The sequence below is a fragment of the Natrix helvetica genome, assembly GCF_964273705.1.
Source record: "Natrix helvetica genome assembly, chromosome: 1".
Taxonomy (NCBI): Eukaryota; Metazoa; Chordata; class Lepidosauria; order Squamata; family Natricidae; genus Natrix; species Natrix helvetica.
Window position 1 is genome coordinate 212,538,129 of NC_138548.1, and position 24,613 is coordinate 212,562,741.

General features: G+C 43.8%; 1 protein-coding gene across 4 annotated transcripts in view; it reads left to right on the plus strand.

Annotated features, from left to right (window-relative positions):
* The window catches only part of RARG (retinoic acid receptor gamma), a 161,338-nt gene extending 136,943 nt beyond the window's left edge, over positions 1 to 24,395 (plus strand). For all 4 annotated transcript variants that reach the window (XM_081936369.1, XM_081936371.1, XM_081936370.1 and 1 more), the window contains 7 exons: positions 907 to 1,055; positions 2,522 to 2,663; positions 12,634 to 12,794; positions 16,035 to 16,211; positions 17,029 to 17,233; positions 21,275 to 21,433; positions 23,119 to 24,395. In XM_081936369.1, the coding sequence (XP_081792495.1) occupies positions 907 to 1,055; positions 2,522 to 2,663; positions 12,634 to 12,794; positions 16,035 to 16,211; positions 17,029 to 17,233; positions 21,275 to 21,433; positions 23,119 to 23,300 (1,175 nt within the window). In that variant the 3' untranslated portion in view covers positions 23,301 to 24,395. The remainder of the gene's footprint in view (positions 1 to 906; positions 1,056 to 2,521; positions 2,664 to 12,633; positions 12,795 to 16,034; positions 16,212 to 17,028; positions 17,234 to 21,274; positions 21,434 to 23,118) is intronic.
* Positions 24,396 to 24,613: the final 218 nt, after the last annotated feature.

Genomic DNA, 24,613 nt, shown 5'->3' on the forward strand with positions numbered 1-24,613 from the left:
GGTCATAAATATGAATCAGCTGCAAAGCATCTGGATTTTGACCACATGATTATGGGGGATGCTGCAAAGATTGTAACTGCGAAAAATCATCATAGGTCACTTTTTTCAGTGCCCTTGTAACTTTGAATGGTCACTAAATGAACTGTTGTAAGTCGAGGACTCATCTTTTCCTACATCTCCATGCTCTCTGGCCAAACAGAGACAGATGCAACTCCATGCTATGGGCTAAAAGAAAGAAAAGAGACTGAACCGTGACTGTAACATTACATCTTCCCTGTTTAATTCTTCTATTCTCTTTCATTGTCCTTTTATGTTCCCTTTAAGTTTTGGACTAGGACAGTGATGGCTAACCTTTTTCTAAAGGTGTGCCAAAATTATGCACGTAGGGAAAGCCTCCGGAGCCTGGGGAGGGCAAAAAACAGGCCCAATTGCCAACTGGAAGTTTGTTCCTGAACAGTTGGCCCGTTGAGCTGTTTATCAACTCCCCAGGCTTCAGGAAAGCCTCCAGAGCCTGGGGAGGGCAAAAAACGGTCCAATGGCCCAACCGGAGGTTTGGGAACTTCCTATTTCTCACCCTTCCCAGGCTCCGGAGGCTTTTCTGAAGCCTGGGGAGGGGGAAAAACGGCCTCCCCCGGCCCTCTGGAAGGCTGAAAATCAGCTGGCTGGCGCATACATGTACGCCAGAGCTGAGGGTTGCCGTGCCGGCAAATGTGGCTCCATATGCCACCTGTGGCACAGGTGACATAGGTTCCCCATCACGGGACTAGGAGGTTTGATTTTTATTTATTTTTCTAATTAGGAAAAATTAAAAAAAATACTTTGTCACTTACTTGTGCTCTCTTTCTGACACCCACCCATAGAAAATCTAAATCTATCTCTCATATCTTCTTGTTTCCCCTCTAACAGCGGTGGAGACCCAGAGTACCAGTTCTGAGGAGATGGTGCCCAGCTCTCCTTCTCCACCCCCACCCCCAAGGGTCTACAAGCCTTGTTTTGTCTGCAATGACAAGTCCTCTGGCTACCATTACGGGGTCAGCTCCTGCGAGGGCTGCAAGGTAAGCGAAGGGAAGGTCCTGGACTGCCATCTTCCTTCCAGTTTCTGAGGTGGAGGGTTGCGTTTCCCAAACGCCTCCACAGTACACATCCTGAGTTCAGGCAGGCATCATGACTCCTGCCTCTGTTCAGCTAGGAGGGTGTGGTTGGCTACTTCACCCAGACCTCCTTCCTCTGGCAAGGAATGTTACAGCAGGGAATTCCAAGTTGCCGCATGCCAACACCCAAAGCAGATTATGCAAGCAAGAAGAAATGTGCAAAACAAGCAAATGTATACTGATTTGCATCCTTCAGTCCACTGGTGGAATCCGAAGTTTGTTTGCTGCAAGAAAATTCCACCTATGTTTTCAGCACAGAAATCTACAGTACAAGGCCTTTGAATAATATCAGAGAGCTGAGCTATTGAAGGCCACCCAGATTTTCTGACCAGCCAAGGGTTTCTGAGGTCAGTAGCTGGATTGTAAGGGTGCATTTAACATATCTGCATAATTCCAGGCAGAAACTGGATGTCTTCCCAGATGTGTTAGATTTCACTTTGGAGTATTGGCACTCTTTTGCTTTTTCTTTTCTTTTTTTGATACCTTCAAATTAGTGCTGACTCCTGGCAATTGCTTGGACTAGTCCTGCAATTTTGTTGGCGAGATTTCAGAGGTGGTTTGCCCCTTGCCACATTCCCAGAGCTGAGAGAGAGTGACTGGCCCAAAGTCACTCAGCTGGCTTTGTGCCTAAGGTGGAACTAGAATTCACCATCTCTCAGTTTCTAGTCTGATACTTTAACCACTACATCACATTGGTAGTCTAGTACTGGCACTGGAACAGGATAATCATATTTGTCTTCTTGTTGTTGGAACAGTTTGCACTGATCAGTTTCCAAGTATAGTCTCTAGGATCCTCATAATTAAAGGAAAAGTAAAGGTTCCCCTCGCACATATGTGCTAGTCATTCCCGACTCTAGGGTGCGGTGCTCATCTCCATTTCAAAGTCAGCGCTGTCCGAAGATGTCTCTGTGGTCATGTGGCCGGCATGACTAAACGCTGAAGGCACACGGAACGCTTTTACCTTCCCACCAAAGGTGGTTCCTATTTTTCTACTTGCATTTTTACATGCTTTCCAACTGCTAGGTTGGCAGAAGCAGAAGACAAGTAATAGGAGCTCACTCCGTTACTCGGCACTAAGGATTCAAACCGTCGAACTGCCAACCTTTCTGATTGACAAGCTCAGCGTCTTAGCCACTGAGCCACCGTGTCCCTTGTATCCTAATAATTAGCATCTCTAATATTCTGTAATATTATTTCAGTAATATTTGGTAGTGCTTTTCTAAAACAGGCTGTGTAGCATGATCATCCCAGTACTGCAGATAGATCCAAGGGAAGTAGCAAACTTTTTCAGGCACCGAACCAGTAGCAATGCTGGCAGGAACCCATCCCTGCTCCTGCTCACTTGTAACTCTTCTCTCTATGACTTTTAGGGGTTCTTTCGCCGAAGTATTCAGAAAAACATGGTCTACACCTGCCACCGAGACAAGAATTGTCAGATTAACAAAGTGACTCGCAACCGCTGCCAGTATTGTCGCCTACAGAAGTGCTTTGAGGTTGGCATGTCCAAAGAAGGTGAGTCCTTCCTTGAGAGTTTAAATAACAAATCCCTTTTACAGGATCTTGTAACTTCCATATCTGTAAACCACCAAATCTCAGTATTTGTAGAGACTACAAAGAACCAGCCAGTTTGGGGAAGGCTGGTTTATAACTTCTTGAGGTTGGTACAAAACTAATGCCAAAGGGATTACCCCTGTTAAATATTGCTAAGGTGCACACAATGTAGATGTAATCTGAAAAACATCCTGAGAGTGAGACATTGCAAGGCTAACAGCAAGCAACTACCCTGGAAATATATAGCTAAAAGTGGGCTCCAACATCCAAGGCCGAAAGCTTAGAAAACAAAAGCTCTCATCCCGGTGACCAACCCAGATTGGATCCTGCAATATTATCCTGGGACACGTATATTAACCTTCCTTCTTTATAAAGCTACTGTATGTTTCTACTTGTGAAAGAAATGGCTTTTGAAAGGGGGAATCTAAAAGCTTAAAGGGAAGCAGCAGGAACATGTCATTCATGCTTAAGAGTCAAATAGGGCATAGAAGAGACCAAGATAGCAATAGCAATAACATTTAGATGTATATAAAGTGTCACAGTGCTTTACAGCCCTATCTAAGCAGTTTACAGAGTCAGCCTATTGTCCCCAACAATCTGGGTCCTCATTTTACCGACCTTGGAACGGTGGAAGACTGAGGTCAACCTTGAGCCAGTCAGAATCGAACTGCTGGCAGTCAGCAGAAGTAGCTTGCAATACTGCATTCTAACCACTGCATGATCACGGCTCTATAGGTAGGAAAATAGAAAGCTAAACTGCTGCTGTTCCTCAGACTAGTGGTTTTTTCAGTTCCAACATTCATTTTCCTTCCTATAGAGCCATGGCAATGCAGTGGTTAGAATGCAGTACTGCAGGCTGCCAGCAGTTCAGCAGTTCAAGTCTCTCCAGGCTCAAGGTTAACTCAGCTTTCCAGCCTTCCGTCGTCGGTAAAATGAGGACACAGATTGTTGGGGGCAATGGGCTGACTCTGTAAACTGCTTAGAGAGGGCTGTAAAGCACTGTGAAGCGGTATATAAGTCTTAAGTGCTCTTGCTACCATGACTATCCAGATGCCAGTTGGAAACTTGCAGATTGGAAGACCATAAATGATAGCAAAGGAGACTGGGATGGATCAACAAAGAAAAATACGCAGGGAGGATGTGGATTTTTGAAGCAGAGTTTCTCAACCTTGGTGACATTAAGGCGTGTGGTCTTCAACTCCCAGAATTCTCCAGCCACCATGCTATTACTATGCATTATTTGACCTGGCCACCCGTCTGCTTTGGAAACCTAAAGTACGGGTTAGTCCTTGACCTATGACCACAGCTGAGCCCCAAATTTCTATTGCTAAACGAAAGAATTGTTAAGTGAGTTTTGCCCTATTATATGACTTTTCTTGCCATAGTTGTTGAACGAATCACTGCACTTGTTAAGTCAGTAACAGAGTTGTTAAGTGAATCTGGGGCACTGCGACCGTCATAAATATGAGTCAGTTGCCAAGCATGTGAATGTTGATCACGTGACTATGCAGAAGCTGCAACGGTCATAAGTACGAAAAATGGTTATAAGTCAGGGTTTTTCAGTACTGCTGTAACTTCAAACAGTCACTAAATTTACTGTTGTCACTTGAATAGAACTATACTTACTTAATTGCTTCATATGTCCCTGTTGTAGATATTTCATAAATATTCATTTAAATGTTTATTGATAGTGCTTGAGCAGATATTTTTATGTTCCTTCAGGACATAGACAAACTATTTAACACAATATGACAGACACAAGCGTGTCCAACAACAAACCATATCTATGTGCACACATATACAGATGTAATTAGAGGTGCACATTGATTCCATATATTCCAAGACCTAAAATCACATTATTTTAAAGAACATCTTGTATATCTGATTCTCCTGCAGGTTGCCCACAATGCCTAGGACAGGGGTGTCCAAACTTGGGAACTTTAAGACTTGTGGACTTCAACTCCCAGAATTCCCCAGCCAGCATGGCTGGCTGGGGAATTCTGGGAGTTGAAGTCCACAAGTCTTAAAGTTCCCAAGTTTGGACACCCCTGGTCTAGGAGGATACCCAATTTTTATGCTGATTAGCAAAAGCCATGTTGGTGTGATCCGGTCATAGATGCACCTAAGAGAATTCACAGAAATCTTTCCCAGGGATCTTTGGTTCCTCCTGGGCAGCCATCTGCTTTTTGTATCTGGTTTCTCCATAACGTATTTTTCTTCTATGGCGCTGCTTTCAAATGGATTTTCCCTTGAACAAAAGCGCTGCAAACTGAAAAGACACATGTGGATTTTCAGAAACAATCCTCTATGATGGCAATTTTTTCCCCTCTGGGTGGGTGGGAGGAGCTAAGAAACAACCCATATTGATATTCCCTAATGGATAGGGAGAAAGGAGTGGGTGTGAGGGAAAGAATGCCCCCCTCCCCCCAAAAAAACCCATGGAGGAGCCACAAGCAAACCAGCATCCCTTGGAGGCCGAATCAGAGTGCTCTGCTGCCCCTTTAAGAGGGCTGTCAAACACCCGGCCCTTTCAGAGACAGAGTGCCTCTCAGCGGCTGTTGCTTTTACTTCCAACTGCTTAGGCACGTCTTTGCCCTGGCCTTAGTCAGGACTCACATTAATCACTGCCTCTTTAAGAGCCCCTAATTAGGAACGTCTACGTCTCAAAACCTGGCGATTTATTTCCGAGGGCCTGTCACTTTAAAGGGAGAAGCGGGGGTGGGGTGGGGTGGAAGAGAGAGAGAGAGAGAGAGAGAGGATGGGGCCAGGGGAGTGTGGTGTCAAGGGTGGGGGAAACTACGAAGAAGAATGTTATCCCGATGGGTTGTCACTGCAGAGACAGGAAACGGATGGCCGAAGGGATCTGCGCCAGCCCAGGCCTTTTTCCCTTTCCCTCCGTATCCCATGTAGGACTCCGATGGGGCTTGGGACCACGGGATGGGACACGGCTCCCTGCTCAGCTAGATCAGCATTTACGTGTGGCCACCACACCTTTCGTTTAAAAAAAAATGAGAGAGAAAGAGGGAGAAAAAGACTAGCTGGAGGGAGAGATTGGGGGAGAGTTTCCCCGAAGGCGGCGATGGAGTGGTGTTGTCTGCATGCAAAGACCCCCTCCAGAGAGCAGTTTGCCTGGGCTGGCAGCTCCCCCCCGCTCCACTCTCCCCCCCCCCCAAGCATTGTGCTGACTGCGGCTATAAGTGTATATCCTGCCGATTGGCGTATCCTGTTCCCAGATCCCTGGCGCTTTATCCAGGGGTGAACAGGAAGGGCAGCCTAAGAAGGCTCAGGCCGAAGAGAGTGCACACGCAACCCAGGGCTCTCGGTGAGGAAGGAGCACTGGCAGGATTCAGAAGAAGGGGAAGGAGGGTACCCCAGTTGAGAGGAGGCAGGGAGGAGAGGGCAAAACATCCCTAAGCACCAACGCAGAAGAAGCCCTCTTGGGGCCTTCTCCGGATGCCTTCTCCAGAGGGCGCCAGATCCAGGTGCCTTCTTTTGAGATTTTGCAGCTAGCATGGAGGACGACACAGAAACTGTCCCCCTTTTGACACCCTGAAAGCAGCCCAGTTCATTGGAGGAGCTGTAGATAGCCTTGGATAGAGGCCAGACAAATGGCTGCTTATTGCCTTCCTGGACAAGGAAGGTATCCATATGACCACCGTGCTTTTAAATGCCCTTTTAAAACAGCCTGTGTCACTGCAGAAATTGGATTAAAAGCCCTGCCCTAACTCCCATAACCGTGCACAGAAACAAACCAAAAGAATGGCTAAGAATACATTCCTGTCTGTTTTTAGTCAAATGCAAGTCCTGTTTCATTCATGAGACTTATTCTTAGGGCATCGTGCACAGTGGAGGCATAGGACTGTCCTGTATGCTGCTTAATATTTTGATTCGTATTTTTAAAAGTAGCACGAAGAGTAGATTAGTTATGTATCTTTGCCTCTTGTTCTGTCAGCGGCATTGAGGCTGCAACATAAACCTTCCCCCATTAGCACCTCCTTCTGTAAACAACCAATTAAAATGATTATAATATAATAGGATAGGTGAAATATTTCCAAGTAGTTAATAACTGGGAAATATTTCGAATAATTCTGAACAGTTTTGGTAAAATGCTTGTGGAGTCTAAGCTCAAACATTGCAATGCTCTTATGCCATTTGGGATACTTGCTATGTTTTCTGGCAAATTAGTAATTACTGTCAGTTTCCCAATTACAGGTTTCATTTAATTCGTGTTTGTTGTTCTCCTCCTCTTTCCTCTCCGGCAGAGTGGGAGAGGTAAGTTTAAAATTATCACCGGAGACTGTTTATTTTAGGTATCCCTCACTATTTTTGCATGATGGAACCTGAGGCAATTTCTAAGCAAACACTCATCAGTTGTGTTCACATGGCATGCTTAACCAGAGCTCTTATATAATCTAAACACTGTATTCCTAAAACATCCTCAGCATGGTTAATCTTAACCTGGTTAGATTTTGTGTTGTGTGAACCCAGCTCTTTTAGTTAGTGTAGTGTGCAAATCCCCCAAAATGGTTGACCTAATTAAGCAAATTGTATTAACCCAACCATTCAGATGCAATTGGCTTCAGTGATAGTTAAAGTAACTATGCTTAATCAGCGAAAGCAATGGTTTTTTTAAATCATGAGAACAATTCCATTTGATTCTGCATTGGTCAAATTCCACCTTGAGTATTGTGGCTAGGTTAAACAACATCTAACTCGGTGTGTGGAGAGGTACAAAACAAGCACAGATGAAATGCTGTAAGATAGACTTGCTAATTGCCAAGAATAGATGGGATCACACACCCCACTCCCCGCAAAGGAGTAGATACACAATTTGGGTTCCTCCTAGACTTACGATTCTTGTTAGAGACAATGTCTGGGTAGACTTTGTCCAGCATTGGCTGGTGATTTTATTGCTGATTGGTTGGATTTATTTGTCTGATTTACCATATTTTTCGGAGTACAAGACGCACTGGAGTATAAGACGCACCAAGATTTTGAAGAGGCAAATTAAAAAAAAAGGTTTTTGCACTCTGCAGACCTCCTAAAAATGGGCACATTTTTTGTCAAAAAAAGGGCATGCATAGCCTTTAGGAAGCTTATAGAGTGCTCCTGGGGGCTGGGAGGGGGGGAACGAAAAAAATGCCCCATCCTTCGCTCATTTTTGCCCTACTCAGCCCCCAGGAACACTCTGGAAGCCTCCTAAAGGCTATGCATGGCCATTTTGGTGAAGGGGACAGGGCTTCAGGAGGCAAAAATTGCTGTATTCCATGTATAAGACGCACTCAGATTTTCATCCTCTTTTTTGAGGGAAAAAGGTGTGTCTTATACTCTGAAAAATACGGCATATCCCGACTTTTGTATGGAAGTTCAAAACTGTGTGTGTAGTGCACTTTTCCCCTGCTTTTTTTCCCTCCAACCTATTTGGGTAATAGGATGTCAACCAAGAAACCAAAATTATGAATGTTAATATTACCCTTATTACAGTAAAAGGTTAAAAGAATGTTGCAAGATTAAATATACTGATCTCCACCCTCTTTGTGAGAGAGGATCTTCTGTGAGACTTTTTTTTTTTTTTTCAAATTATTTTTCTGTGCCGGAATCAGATTTCTTTTATCAGATTGTAGTTTTGGTTGTGGCTCTTCCGCCTGATCCTCAAAAGTTACTTTTTCTGGACAAACCATGAACTTTAATTGGCTCTAAGTGCAGTGGCTCGTCTACTAGGCGTTGAGAGAATATAGAGAGTCACGTAAGACTGGTGCTGTAGTTGCAGTATAGGTTATTGATTTCTTTCTGGGCCTAATTCAAAGTGCTGTTTATCTTTAATGCCCCACATAGTTGGGTTACATGTACCAGCAGGATCATCTCAGCTATTAGATTTGGCACGTCCCACACATTCTTCTAGGGGGGGCTTGTTGAGGGTCCCCAACCCATTTGAGCTTGACAACACTACTCAGTTTTTGGCATCACATAGTGGAACTTTCTTGCCACAAAGTAAGAATGTCCTGAAACTCCTACTTATAGGATGCTGCTTAAGGTTGGATTTGTCTTGCTTGAGTCTGCAGACATGGAATATCCTATGTCTAGGATGAGGAGAAATCAAGAACCTTGTAGGTTATTTTTAATTAATTTTGTTCGGTCAGTGGATCTACATGATCAAATATGAGTTTTGTCCTGCCATTGGAGAAACTCTGACCTTGGTTATATTCAGTGGTGGGATTCAAACTTTTTTACTACCGGTTCTGGGGGGGGGGGGTGGCTTGATGGGTGTGACGTGGCAGGCGTGGCAGTGGAAGGATGCTGTAAAATCCCCATTCCCTTCCCGCTCCTGGGGGAAGGATCCTGTAAAATCTCCATTTCCGCCCTACTCCAGGGCAAGGATACTGTAAAATCCCCATTCTCTCCCCACCCCACTAACCTCCATTCCAGCTCTGTTCTCCTGTGCAGGGCAACAGAAGAAAACCCAGCCAATCAGCTGAGATGCCGATCAGCTGGGACTCGGGAGGCAATTAATATATCAGGGGCGTGGCTAGTCAGAGGTGGTATTTGCCGGTTCTCCGAACTACACAAAATTTCCCCTACCAGTTCGCTAGAACTGGTCAGAACTGGCTGAATACCACCTCTGTTTATATTGCTCCACACTGGAGAAAGCAACAGCTCTATTTGTTGGGTGAGCTGAGGTACATCGATCCTACCCATCCTTCTTTCCCAACCTCACTAACACCCCTTTGGCTCTCTTCCCAGCCCTTTAGTTGGTCCTTCTGGTTTACTTCTGACTGAGCACCATTCTCAGAACAATTCTGTGATCGTGTTTTTTGGGATTGCAGAATTTACTGCATGGCTCAGAGATTAGGGAGAGGTGGAATCTGGAAAAACCCATGATTAGGCTGAAAAAGAGAAAGAAAAGAGCATGGCATGGGGTAAATGACAAAGGGTTGGATGGGGTTTTCTTTTGTAGTCCAAGGTATAACGATGGGAGAAGCTACATTTGTTAAAATTCTCCCTGAGGAGCACTGTTTAGAGTTGCCTCAAGGGTCAAGCAACACTAGAAGGATGGTAAAGTGACTATGAGTCTGACATGAAGGACTGCTGCTTTTGGGCAGAGCTGTTTGCATGCAGGCAATCCCAGTTTAAATTCCTGAGTTCTCCAGTTTCCAAAAAAATAAAAGGCCCAGAGAGGTCATGGGAAAGATTATCTGGTCGAAATCCTGGAGAACTGCTGCTTGATGGACAAATAGTCTGAAGTGGTATAGAGTACAATAATACTTTTGGGAGGAGAATAGAGAGTATACCTCAGTCTGTTTACTCTCATACCACCCTACTCAAGGCATGAACATCTGCTGGTAACTGAGTTTTTTGGTTTTTTTTAATGGCATTCCCTCATCAGGTTGTTTTTGTCTCATTCCCAACCTACCCGTTCCAGTTTTAAAGTAGTGTTTTCCCTCTTCTCTGGACACAGTTTTTGAGATGGATGTGCTCTAGGACGCTTCATCAATGAAAGAGTTGCTGATGGAGAAGGATGGGCCCAGCTTCTATTCACCCGTGTGGGCTGCTATGTTTGTTGGCAGTGCAAAGGATGGCAATCCTCCCGCAAACCTCCCTTTGCAGGCTCTTCCTCATCCAGTTGATGGAGACCGACCTGCATGGCCGTTTTGGCCAGGGCTGCAAAAGAGCCAAGAAATTTGTCATTGGGAGAGGCATTTGCCCACAGAGTGCTTGATTGGCATATGTCAAAGTGCCTATCAGATCTTATTCGGGCTCCTTACTAACAGGAGCTTGATACTCTTTTGAAAGACACTTAGACCTGTGTTTAAAAAAAAATACAGGGTCAATACTTTGCACAAATTCTGTGCTCCCCAGAAGATTTCTTTAAACTAGAAAGAAAGAACCATATTGTGCAATTTGATAGCAATAGCACTTAGACTTACGTCCCGCTTCAGAGTGCTTTACAGCCCTCTCTAAGTGGTTTATAGTCCGCATATTATCCCCAACAACAATCTGGGTCCTCATTTTACTGACCTCGGAAGGATGGAAGACTGAATTAACCCTGAGCCAGTGAGGATCGAATCCCTGGTAATCAGCAAAATTAGTGTGCAATACTATATTCTGACCACTGCGCCACCAGGGCTCTTGATGTTGCTGATTCCATCACAACAAGGCCCATTATTGTGCAAAGAAGGGTCTTTTGGTTTTGGTGGTTAGACTTTGTACTGTTTGTACTGTTTTTGTACTGTTTTTGTACTGTTTTTATTATTGGGGATGAGGTGACGGGCATCACTTTAGGGTCTATGACAATTCACCATGGCCAACTTGCCACAGCCAACTCACCACAGCTAACTCGCCACGCCCAACTTGCTGCAGAACAACTCGCCATGGCCATCTTGCCACAGGATAACTTGCTGTGAGATAAGAGTTACACTGATGGCAAAGAAATGGTGGGATAGAATCATTAAAGAAGGGATGCAAAAGAAGAGAAGCAGAATAAAATGTGAATGGCAACATTTAAATATTTTTTAATTTATTTTAAATAATTAAATAGAATCGTTATTGTCCCGCAGCGAGTTGTCCCGTGGCGAGTTGGCCGTCATGAGTTGACTGTAGCGAGTTGTCCCATTCCCTTACTTTATTCCCTGTATTCTGGCTCTAAGTACATTCACGGGCTATATCCAGGTTTTCTTTGCCAGAAAGGCAGAACTGGACTCATTGCCAACATCGCCATTTCTATAAGTTAAGGATGGAGTTAGCTTGTCAGTCATTCCCTTCTGCTGCATCCCATAATCTTCTCTTGGCCAGTTTCTCAACACTGTCTAGGAATTTGTTTTTCCAGAAATAGCCAGGCAGACCCCCACCCCCGGTACCTGTTGAGCAATTTGACAGGTGGCTAAGCATACCATTCCAGACCATGCACCCACACTTGCCCAAATCCACTCGGTCCCATATTAGGAAAAGTGCATTAATGGTTGTTTTCCTGCTGCTCTAGGTCAGAAGGGAAAGTTGTCCCATTAATTCCGTAAGGAAGCAACAGTTGCCACCCTTGTAACCACAGCAGATTCAGGCTCAGCAATCAGAGGAACCAATTTGATGCTGTTATTCTTTTCTGTCATCAGAAGACAAGCAGAGTACATTTAAATGCAGCTGTCTGCCTGTTCCTTTAGACTGGTTCAAACTATCAGCTGTCTTCATTGTCTCTAACCCTTTGTTGCCATTTAGCGGTTCCCTGGATTTTTACAGCCCAGATATGATCATCTTAAACAAAAGCAATGTAGCAGTTGAGGCTTAAGAGAGAAGGTCAGTCTGTAGGAGGAAAAAAAACAAAGAGTTGGCAAAGTGTCTGAAGATATTTTGTAGGAAGAACAGGCCACTTTGTGCCTTCCAGATGTTTTGGATTATGGCTCCCACAAATCTTGCCACTGGCTCTCCGGCTGGATCTGATGGGAATTGAAGTTCAAAGCAGCCACCGAGAACTCTGGGTTGCCTTTCTCCTGCTTTCATTTCCTTCAAAGAGGTGGAAGATCTGGATTGTAGGCACTACTCTGTCTTCTGGGGAAGAGAGGTCTTAGAACAGCAATCCCCAATCTCCATGGACCGGCAGCAGTAGCAGTGGCAGAGAGGGGAATGGTTTTGCATGTGCAACCTAGCTCCTGCGCATGCACAAATGAAGCTTTGCGCACTCTCCCGCTGCTTGCACTGCCCGGTTCCCAATGGGTCAAGGATCAGTACAGGTCTGTGGCCAAGGGATTGGGGACCACAGTCTTAGAGTCTATCCAGTATTTCCATTTCTGTTATATTGCCTAAGTCAATGGTAACATTTCAGCTGTTGCCCTCCATGGTCTTTTCTGGAGATATAAATTAAAGCCTTCCCTTGAAGGAAATTGATACGGTCAATTAAAAATACCCTTTTCCATCACTTTTTTCTCTCTCTCTCCTCTTTCAGCTGTGAGGAATGACCGCAATAAGAAGAAAAAAGATGTGAAAGAGGAAGTGGTGGTAGATAGCTATGAAATGACACCTGAACTGGAAGAGCTCATCCAGAAGGTCAGCAAAGCGCATCAGGAGACCTTCCCATCTCTTTGCCAGTTGGGCAAATATACCACGGTAAAGACTGTAACCTACTCTTTTGAGAATGTAATCACTCTATAAAGTGCAGGGCACATTAGAAGACCCTGGGTACTTCTAGCCTTGGCTGAACCCACAGAGTCACATCTGAGTTGTGGGACTTAATGTTTTGTTTCACAGCACATTATGCTGGTGAGCTAAACCACAAAATTGAAGCCTCCTGGGTTGTATGTTTTCCTCCCCATCCTCTGCTAAGCCACAAGGAGGAATTTGGAAGCTTTACTTCTATCTTACACCACCACAACATGCTTTGTCATCAGAAATCTGAACAAACCTGTTAATTTTAACTCTAGTTAGTTTCAAACTTGATAAAAGGCAGCCACGGAGATAGGACAATGGTCAGAATAGCAAGACAAAAGGAAAAAAGGGAAACCATAGCCAAAGTTCAAGCACTATTTCTTATTTGGCCAAGATTAATCAATAATCTATACATGCATACCCATCCCATCATGCTGATCCCTTTCAGGATAAGCAATGTTTTGCAGAACATGAGTTGCAAAGATTAAGAAATAGAAAGTCAAATAAATTAAAGGCATGCCCATGCACTATTCCATACCCAGGTTTTTGTTCTATAAATTTTCAGCTTTCTCTTCTGAGGAATCCTGTCAGTTCCATTCAGCTAACTTTTTCACTTTCTTTTCCTCTCAAACTGTTCTGCTCCCTTCATAAACTTGCAATTTTTGCAATTCTATCCATATTGCTCCCTTTTTGTTACAAGCCACCTCAAGGTACTTCTTTCATATTGGTCTCTCACTTTTGTATTCAAATTACATTCATTTAATATTCATTTATTCTTGACCTCATTGTTTCTTGTTTCAACACACACACATTTCTTAGAGTCCTCATTTCCTTTTTATTTTCTTCTGACAGGGCCTAGTTTCATATAATGAAGTAGGCAAAACATGCCTTATATACTGGTAATAAAGCCTCAGTTGAATATACCATTTGAGGGAAATAGTGTCTGCTAAATATGAACGTCTGTTAAAACCAAATGGATGTAATTGATGCGTACCTAATGCATAATTTACACAAGTAATGTTGCATGCCATTTATGTAATTGTAATCATTTGTGTAATTATGCATGCAAATGACATAAAATATCATTTATCCAGACAAATCACAGGAATAATGTATGTATGCCTTATTTTGAAGGCAAAATTCAAGTACAAAACTGATCCTTTGGCTCTTAAGTTCATTAAATAAAGATCTGTTAAATTACTGTATATAGCCATTCTCATTGTCACATTTATTTCTCACAGCAGATCACATGCTATCACCTTTCCTCTATATTTACACTTAAAATCTCTACATTAATTTTTCTGTCTTTACCAAAAACTTCACTAAGGTACATGAAATCATCTGCATGTTCTAGTTTTTTGCCATATATGTAACTTGCTGTTGTTCTCCATTTTTTCCTATCGCACATAAATACCTTCATCTTTGACAGATTAATTTTCAGATCCATACTTCTCATAACATCATACAAACTGTTCAAGGTTTGCGACAAATCATTATGGTTCTTACCAAAATATGATATCATCTTCATTTAAAAAATAAACAATTATATCCCCATTCAGTTCTTATTTAAGTCCGTCACAATTCCTTATACATTTATCCATAAGTCCATTAAATAACAAAGGAATTGAATCTGTCATCTGTACCTCTATAACTCTCTGGTTTGGTTCTATAACCCAACAAGACAGACATAGACATCAGAGAATAATTAGAACTGTAGAAAAAACAATTACTACCAACCTGCCTTCCATTGAGGATCTGTATATTGCACGAGTCAAAAAGAGGGCTGTGAAAATATTTACAGACCCCTCGCATCCTGGACATAAATTGTTTCAACTCCTACTCTCAAAATGACGCTATAGAGCACTGCACACCAAGACAGCTAGACACAAGAACAGTTTTTCCCTGAACGGCATCACTCTGCTAACCAAATAATTCCCTTACCACTGTCAAACTATTCACTAAGGCTCCATTACTATTACTATAGTCTTCTCATCGTTCCTATCACCCATCTCCTCCCACTTATGACTGCATGACTGTAACTTTGTTGCTTGTATCCTTACAATTTATATTGATATTGATTGGCTCCTGATTCCTTATTTGTACCCTATGACTAACATTAAGTGTTGTACCCTAGGACTCTTGATGTATCTTGTCTTTTTATGTACACTGAGAGCATATGCACCAAAGACAAATTCCTTGTGTGTCCCATCACACTTGCCCAATAAAGAATTCTATTCTATTCTATTCTATTCTATTCTATTCTATTCTGTTCTATTCTATGAAACATTACAGAGGCTTGCCCTGCTCAGTGTTGAGCCAATTTCTAAAAATACCACTTATTTTCATGAATTGTTTCCTTCATAGTTTTTTCAATGACCAATCTTCCACTTCAAGCAAAACCATCTGTAATTCAAGCTTTTTCCCTTCAACATATAAAACTTTTACTTCAAGCAACCTGGTTAAGAGAAACTAGGACACAACAGAACATAGTCTAATTCTCTCAGGCTATTAATGGTAAATATTACAATTAAGTGAGACTACTGATCCAGCGATGGGGCAGCTGTGACCCTCTGGATGGCTAAGATGCCAACTCCCATCAGTCCAGTCAGCAATGAAAAGTAGCACGAGTTGTAGTCCAACACCTGGAGGAGCATTGTGTCCTCCTCCCATATGTGGGAATTCCTAAATCTTCTCATTTGCTTTGTCAATTTGCTCAGGGAGCAGCAAAGGTAATACTGTAACTTTTCTTCAACTCTGTTGTTATTATGAATTGTTTAAGAGTTATTATTTTGAAGAAGAAAGGCAAATGGAAGGGGAGAAAAGAGGGGGGGAAACAATAGAGAAAAAAATGCCCATAGAGTTAAGAAAAAAAAATGTTATTGGTTTTTTTTTGGGGGGGGGGGAGGCTAAAACCAGCTTCTGCAGTGTTCACTATCCCAACAGCATTTTCCAACACTGGGCTCAACCTGTTGGCTGCATTTTGAGACTGCAACTTCCATAATTCTGATCCATAATGAAAATCCTAGGAATTGCATTCCCAAACTAATTATAGCCGCTAAGCTGGAGGAGACCTGCTAGAGGGGGCAGAACAGGAATGCTGACTTCTGGAGTAACATTGTCTTGTGTTTGTTCCCACAGAAGGACGTGAGGTGTGGAGAAAGAAAAAGCAACTTATAATGCCTGACTTCTCTTTGCTTCCAGAACTCCAGTGCTGATCACCGAATACAGCTGGACCTGGGTCTATGGGACAAATTCAGCGAACTGGCCACCAAATGCATCATCAAGATAGTAGAGTTTGCCAAACGCCTTCCCGGCTTTACCACCCTCAGCATTGCTGACCAAATTACTTTGCTGAAGGCAGCGTGCTTGGACATCCTGGTGAGGGACAGAGCTGCAGACCTTTGGAGGGCAGAGGGTCTGGATAAGAGGGGTGGGTTGCTGCCGGCATTACTGCCAGTTCGGTGTGCATGCACATTTGCACCTAAAAAGGTCTGTACATGCATACAACGTTAGAAAAGGGGGGGGGGGAATAAATTTTTGCAATGAAGATTGTTCTGCGCATGCGCAGAACCAAAAACCAAGATGGCGCCGATGACGGAACCGGTTCGGGAGCGTGGCAGGCTGAGTTACTATCTACTCGGCTAAACTGGTAGGAACCCACCTCTGGTCTAGAAGCTCGGTGGGAGTCAAGAATGGCCTGCATGGACATAGAGTGGGTATACGTACAGCCTTAAACAGAGCAAGAGGATTAAAAAAAAATTAAGATCAAGGTTCCAAGGCCATCCCCAAAGTAGCTGTGTGTCTAATTGAGTAATTCATGCATCTGTGAATGCTGGGAAGAGCCAGGCAGAAGCATGAAAAGCTCTTCCCCTCGACAGATTTCTTTTTTTTTTTTTTTTTTTTTTGAGGACAAGAAGTTTTGCTCAGCTTTGGTTACTGAGGTTTTGCTGGGCATTTTCCAAGTATATAATTGCAGGAGAAAAGGAGCCAACATTTATTGGAAAGGCTGATGTTCTCAGGAAACTGCATTTTGCACGGTGAAAATGTTTCAAAACACGTATGGAGCCAGAAGAGTTTCTTTATTAGATGTTATAGGAGTACCAGAAATAAACAAGGGAGGGAAAAAACACAAAGTTGGTCTCCCTAAAATATATTTCTCCGGTGACTTTATTTCTGTCCTCTCCACTCTCCGCAGATGCTCCGTATTTGTATCCGCTACACTCCTGAACAAGACACGATGACCTTTTCAGATGGGCTGACCTTGAACCGTACCCAGATGCATAATGCTGGCTTTGGTCCCCTCACCGACTTGGTTTTTGCCTTTGCTGGGCAATTGCTTCCCCTCGAAATGGATGACACCGAGACAGGCCTGCTCAGCGCGATCTGCCTCATCTGTGGAGGTAATACTTCGAGTGCAGCTCCCGCATTCCTTGTCTTTTCCATATCAGCTTGGATCGAATGGAAACCTCACTTTGGAGAAGAATGCTCTGAACCTCCCCTGGGGAATTTCAGAAGAGGGGCAGAGGCTTCAGTTGTGGTTAGCTGCTTTTATTCATAGGCAGAGGGACCCCAGTGCAAGTGCAAGAGACCTAAAACAAGGTGGCGAGAACGATGTTCCACTCTTGCAATTGGGGAAAGCAGGAATCTGCTCTGTTTGCACACAGACACACAGTCACACACCATAGCTTTTAAGGGCATTTGCTGAAGAGACAAGTTGCTTTTCAATTAATCTCTCATAAGTATCAGTCACAGTATCAAATTCCAAAGAGGAGAAAATTAAATCACATGGCACAAAATACGTCCTAGAGCTGTGATGGCAAACCTATGGCACACGTTTGTTCCACTAGTGGCACATAGAGCCATATTTGCTGGCACGTCAGCCATCAGCTCCAGCGCGCATGCACATGCCAGCCAGCTGATTTTCAGCCTTCTGGAGGTCCATGAGAGGCCGTTCTTGGCCTCCCCAGGCTCCAGAGGAAAGCCTCTGGAGCCTGGGGAGGCATGCATGCACTGGAGTGGTGGTTGCGCGCACATGCACAGGTGGGTAGGGAGGATTGAATTGGTGTGACCACGCGTGCACGTGCAATAGCATACACACACTCACAATTTTGGAACACCATAAGAAAAAGGTTCTCCATCGCTGTCCTAGAGAATCACCATAGATCTGTAGGAAAAACGTTGGAGTGGACCTAAAGGTGCTTCTTTTTCAAGAGACAACTGGGCTTTCCAGTTTTTCTTTGAAGACGTTTTGCTTTGACTTTCCCCACATCCAGTCAGAGCTGAAGAAGCTTCTTGGATGAGAAGTGAAACGTCTTCAAAGAAAAAACCCAGAAAATCCAGTTGACTCTTGAAAAAGCACCTTTGAGACGACCAGGACCTGGATGACTGAGAATCTCCATAGACATTGGAGTGGACCACTGTAAAGTCTAAAGACTAGTAGCAATTCAAATGAAGTAATTTCTAAATTAAAAGGAGGAGAAGGAGGGAAAGTTATGTGCCATAAACAAAGGATATACAGTGGGGCAAAAAAGTATTTAGTCAGCCACCAATTGTGCAAGTTCTCCCACTTAAAAAGATGAGAGAGGCCTGTAATTGGCATCATAGGTAGACCTCAACTATGAGAGACAAAATGTAAAAAAAAAACCCAAACAATCACATTGGCTGATTTGGAAAGAATTTATTTGCAAATTATGGTGGAAAATAAGTATTTGGTCAATATCAAAAGTTCATCTCAATACTTTGCTATATATCCTTTGTTGGCAATGACAGAGGTCAAACATTTCCTGCAAGTCTTCACAAGGTTGGCACACACTGTTGCTGGTATGTTGGCCCATTCCTCCACACAGATCTCCTCTAGAGCAGTGATGTTTTGGGGCTGTCGCTGGGCAACACGGACTTTCAACTCCCTCCAAAGTTTTTCTATGGGGTTGAGATCTGAAGACTGGCTAGGCCACTCCAGGACCTTGAAATGCTTCTTACAAAGCCACTCCTTCGTTGCCCGGGCAGTATGTTTGGGATTATTGTCATGTTGAAAGACCCAGCCACGTTTCATCTTCAATGCTCTTGCTGATGGAAGGAGGTTTGCACTCAAAATCTCACGATACATGGCCCCATTCATTCTGTCCTGTACACGGATCAGTCGTCCTGGTCCCTTTGCAGAGAAACAGCCCCAAAGCATGATGTTGCCACCCCCGTGCTTCACAGTAGGCATGGTGTTCTTTGGATGCAACTCAGCATTCTCTCTCTTCCAAACACGACGAGTTGTGTTTCTACTAAACAGTTCTATTTTGGTTTCATCTGACCATATGACATTCTCCCAATCCTCTTCTGGATCATCCAAATGCTCTCTAGCAAACTTCAGACAGGCCTGGACATGTACTGGCTTAAGCAAGGGGACACGTCTGGCACTGCAGGATCTGAGTCCCTGGCGGCGTAGTGTGTTACTGATGGTAGCCTTTGTTACGTTGGTCCCAGCTCTCTGCAGGTCATTCACTAGGTCCCCCCGTGTGGTCCTGGGATTTTTGCTCACCGTTCTTGTGATCATTTTGACCCCATGGGGTGAGATCTTGCGTGGAGTCCCAGATCGAGGGAGATTATCAGTGGTCTTGTATGTCTTCCATTTTCTAATTATTGCTCCCACAGTTGATTTGTTCACACCAAGCTGCTTGCCTATTGCAGATTCAGTCTTCCAAGCCTGGTGCAAGTCTACAATTTTGTTTCTGGTGTCCTTCGACAGCTCTTTAGTCTTCACCATACTGGAGTTTGGAGTGTGACTGTTTGAGGTTGTGGACAGGTGTCTTTTATACTGATAACAAGTTCAAACAGGTGCCATTGATACAGGTAATGAGTGCAGGACAGAGGAGGCTCTTAAAGAAGAAGGTACAGGTCTGTGAGAGCCAGAAATCTTGCTTTTTTGTAGGTGACCAAATACTTATTTTCCACCATAATTTGCAAATAAATTCTTTCCAAATCAGCCAATGTGATTGATTGGTTTTTTTAAAACATTTTGTCTCTCATAGTTGAGGTCTACCTATGATGCCAATTACAGGCCTCTCTCATCTTTTTAAGTGGGAGAACTTGCACAATTGGTGGCTGACTAAATACTTTTTTGCCCCACTGTATGATTACATAAACAAAGTTCTATTCTTTCACATATTTTACTGTCAGGTTTCTTTTATCATTTATGGCAGAGAATTTGCTTTAGAAATTATTTTGTGGGTGAAGGTAGTTGATCATGAACAGATAAGATTTGAAAGATGTAGTGATGAAGTGGTGTGCGGGCATGCATGCGAATATGCTGTGTTTATGCCTTACCTTCAATGCCCTTCAATCTAGTCTCTGGGGAAGGTATTGCTAAGAAGTCCTCCCATAAGATGTTTTCAGGAGCACTGCTACAATTCTTCTACAGAGGTCTGCCTTTGAAAATGTATTGGAGAAAATTTCTCTGTCCCCCTGGAGAAATCATCCACCCAGTTTCTCTCCTCATGGACTAGATGGAGCATAAAAGCTAGTCCTTATTTATTTATTTATTTTCCTGACACGCTACTAGAATTGCATTGCCTGTTATGAAAGGAAGGGGGAAGGGGAAAAAATAGCATGTAGTGACAAAAAGTAAACAACAATGAAGCTTGATCAAGCAGAAACCCTATCTAAGAGGCATCCTACTGCCTAATTGTTTTGGTAATTACCGTATTTTCCAGAGTATAAAACGCACCAAGATTTTGAAGAGGCAAATTTTTTAAAAAAGTTTTTGCATTCTGCAGACTTCCCCTTTCGCCAAAAATGTGCCCGTTTTTTGTCAAAAAAAGGGCATACATAGCCTTTAGGAGGCTTGTAGAATGTTCCTGGGGGCTGGGGGGGGGTAAAACTGAGCAAAAAACAACCCGTTTTTCACTCATTTCTGCCCTCCCCAGCCCCAGGAGCACTCTGGAAGCCTCCTAAAGGCTATGCACAGCCATTTTGATGAAGTGGCTTTCGGGAGGCAAAAAATGCTGTATTCAGTGAATAAGACGCACCCAGATTTTCACCCTCTTTTTGTAGGAAAAAGGCATGTTTTATACTCCGAAAAATACAGTATTATTATTTTTTGTCCTGCAATCCACAAGGATTAAGAATGCTCATTTGGAGGTGAAAACTGGTATTCTCTCTGTATTCCGTGAAACAGTCTCGAACCAGCCTAGAATGTTCAAAAGCAACAGAACAAACCCATCAGAGCAGGGGTGAAATTCAGCAAGTTCTGACAGGTTCTGGAGAACCGGTAGCGGACATTTTGAGTAGTTCGGAGAACTAGCAAATACCACCTCTGGCTGGTCCCAGAATGGGGAGGGAATGAGGATTTTGCAGTATCCTTCCCCTGTCACACCCACCAAGCCACCCACAGAACCGCTAGTAAAAAAAAATTGAATTTCACTACAGCATCACAGTCTTTCTTTCCCCCATAGATCGAATGGACCTGGAAGAGCCGGAAAAAGTAGATAAGTTGCAGGAACCATTGTTGGAAGCACTGAAGATTTATGCGCGCCGACGCCGGCCCAACAAGCCTTACATGTTTCCTCGCATGCTAATGAAAATTACTGATCTGCGGGGAATCAGTACCAAAGGTAAAATGGAATATTCTCATTTAAGAGCGTCAGATCATTGGAGGTGGGTTGGGACGTTTGGAGGTTTTGTCATGGGGCTCTCCTGAAGCAGTCTCAAAATATGTCACTCTAGGAACCATAGACTTATGGTTGAAGAGAGGTGAATGGCTTCTGTTTTTAATTACTGCAACACTATTTGGCTTGCTGCGGTGTGGAGGAAGCCTACTGATCTGGTTGACTCTGCCTCTTGCTCATAGCATATCCTGTAATTGGTGGTCAATGGAAGGATTCTTCCAAAAGCTATAGAAAAAGGAGGAGTTGTCCTGTAAGCATTTCCTCCAGAGCTTTGACACAACCCCTTCACTAAAAGTTTTTGGTTCCTCACACAGAGGTTATAGAATACAATAGAATAGAATAGAAATAGAATAGAATAGAATAGGAATAGGAATAGATTAGAATTCTTTATTGGCCAAGTGTGATTGGACACACAAGGAATTTGTCTTTGGTGAATATGCTCTCAGTGTACATAAAAAGACAAGATACATTCGTCAAGAATCCTAAGGTACAACACTTAATGATAGTCATAGCGTACAAATAAGCAATCAGGAAACAATATCAGTATAAATCATAAGGATACAAACAACAAAGTTACAGTCCTGTAGTCATAAGTGTGAGGAGATGGGTGATAGGAACGATGAGAAGACTAATAGTAATAGTAATGGAGCCTTAGTGAATAGTTTGACAGTGGTAAGGGAATTATTTGGTTAGTAGAGTGATGGTGTTCAGGGAAAAACTGTTCTTGTGTCTCATTGTCTTGGTGTGCAGTGCTCTATAGCATCATTTTGAGTAGGAGTTGAAACAATTTATGTCCAGGATGTGAGGGGTCTGTAAATATTTTCACAGCCCTCTTTATGACGTGTGCAGTGTATAGGTCCTCAATGGAAGGCAGGTTGGTAGTAATGGTTTTTTCTGCAGTTCTGATTATCTTCTGAAGTCTGTTTCTGTCTTGTTGGATTGCAGAACCAAACCAGACAGTTATAGAGGTGCAAATGACAGATTCAATAATTCTTCTGTAGAACTGTATCTGTAGCTGTTATGAAGAGTCTTGGATATATGTGCAGACAGCCGGTGTGTGAACTGAAGTGCTAGATACATTGGTAGCTTCTCTAAGTTTGCAGTGCAGATAGTCCTCGACTTACGACCAAAACTGAGCCCAAACTTTTTATTGTTAAGCGAGACATTTGTTCGGTGAATTTTACCCCATTTTATGACCTGCCTTGCCACAGTTGTTAAGTGAATCACTGCGGTTATTAAGTTAGTAACACGGCTTGTTGAGGGAATCTGGCTTCCCCACTGACTTCACTTGTCAGAAGTTCACAAAAGGTGATCACGTTACCCTGGGACACTGCAACCATCATAAATATGTAAGCTGCCAAGTGGCTGAATTTTGATCACGTGACCAGTGGAATGATGCAACAGTCATAAGTGGGAAAAATCATAAGTCACTTTTTTTCAGTGCTGCTGTAACTTTGGACAGTCACTAAATGAACTGTTGTAAGTTGAAGACTACCTGTTGTATCAACAAGAAGCTTGTGGCAACTGTTCTTAATGTAAAATAATGCAGCCTCTCTTATTACCTGATCTTCATCACGGGAGAATTCCCCTCAACCAATGTTACTACGTTTCCCTCTTCTGCTCTTCCACAGGTGCTGAACGGGCCATCACCTTGAAGATGGAGATCCCTGGTCCCATGCCACCACTCATCCGAGAGATGCTGGAAAATCCTGAAATGTTTGAAGATGAGCTGTCACAACCCCCAACTTCAGCAGAAGCTCCGAGCACTGAGGAGAGCCCAGCTGACACCAAAAGCCAAGAAGAGACCCCTTAGCACCTCAAGAAAGCCTGGATCTAGGCTGAGAAAGGCTAGGAGAGAAGATGGTTTTCTGTATCTCATCTCTGCCTTCCCATGGCCCATTTCCTCCTAGATACAGTTTTAGGCTTACCTTTCCTGCTCTTGGCTCATCTGCTGGGCATCAGGACAGCGGTCAAGATGAGCAAGGAGGCAGCCAGCAGCCTGTTCCTCTTTCCTCCTCTGTGTTTGGTGATGTGGGCTGGATGCCTCTTGCCTTAATTTTTTTCCTTTGGGGCCTTGGATTTCTATTCCGAAGCCTTTTCTCCCAACCCCAGAGCTTTGCCAAAGCCCCCAGGTTGCCTCTCCAGCTGACTCAAGCAGCTTCAAAGCCAAATGTCCAGCACCTGGGAAGTCCCAAAGGGGCTACAACTCGGAGGTCCCCCTTTTCAAAACGGGGTGAGCTCCACACGTGCAATTTCCCTCCCCATAAACTCTTCAGCCTCAGAGAAAAAGGGGCACCCCAAGAGCCAACAGAGACTCTGTAATGAGCGGTTTCTTGGTTCCTCCTTCAACCCAGTTTAAAACCCACTTCGTCCTTCTGCCTTGTAAGCCAGGAAGCCTGGCACCTGGGATGCTATTTATTCAAGAATCTGAAGACCAACAGAGGAACACAAGAGACAAGAGACCCTTCCTCTCCCCGTTGCACACAAGAGACCTTGGACCAATAATGTTGGGGAATGGAGAAGACAAAGGCAGGACTTCTATTTACGCATCCCTAGATGTGTCGCCTTCAGGGTGTGCTTGTATTAAAAAAATCCTTCTCGGACGGATTCCGGCAAGCTATGCGAATTCTTGGGGGTGGGGGAGGGGCTCTTTTTGGTTAGCTTTATAAAATGCTATTGTGTTATTATCGCAGGGCAGAGAGCCGATCCCATAGTGGGATTTAGGGAGGGGCAGTGGTCCTTCCCACTGTCTCCCCATCCCAAGGCAGAGGTATAGCAGGGTCGGGGTGGGTTGGAGGGTTGTATCTGTTGCTTGGGATACTTATGACCCCGGTGCTAAGAATTTTGGGGAACGGACCCCAAAGGACACTAGATAACCAAAGATATCGTGCTGATGAGGGGCGGGGTGCGGGGTGCAGAGTTACAGACTTGAACCTGTTTGCTGTCTCGTGGGGGGGGGGGAGGCTTTCTGCCCACGTCAGGAAGTCAGTCGGTCTCTAGGATGATAAAAGGCAAGCCGGGTGGGTGGGTGGGCGCGGCTTGCCTTAACTTGCCTTTAACTTCTCTTTCTGCAGCACTTTGATGGAGCGAGAAGGACCACTTCTGCTCCGGGAAGCTTGATTTCGC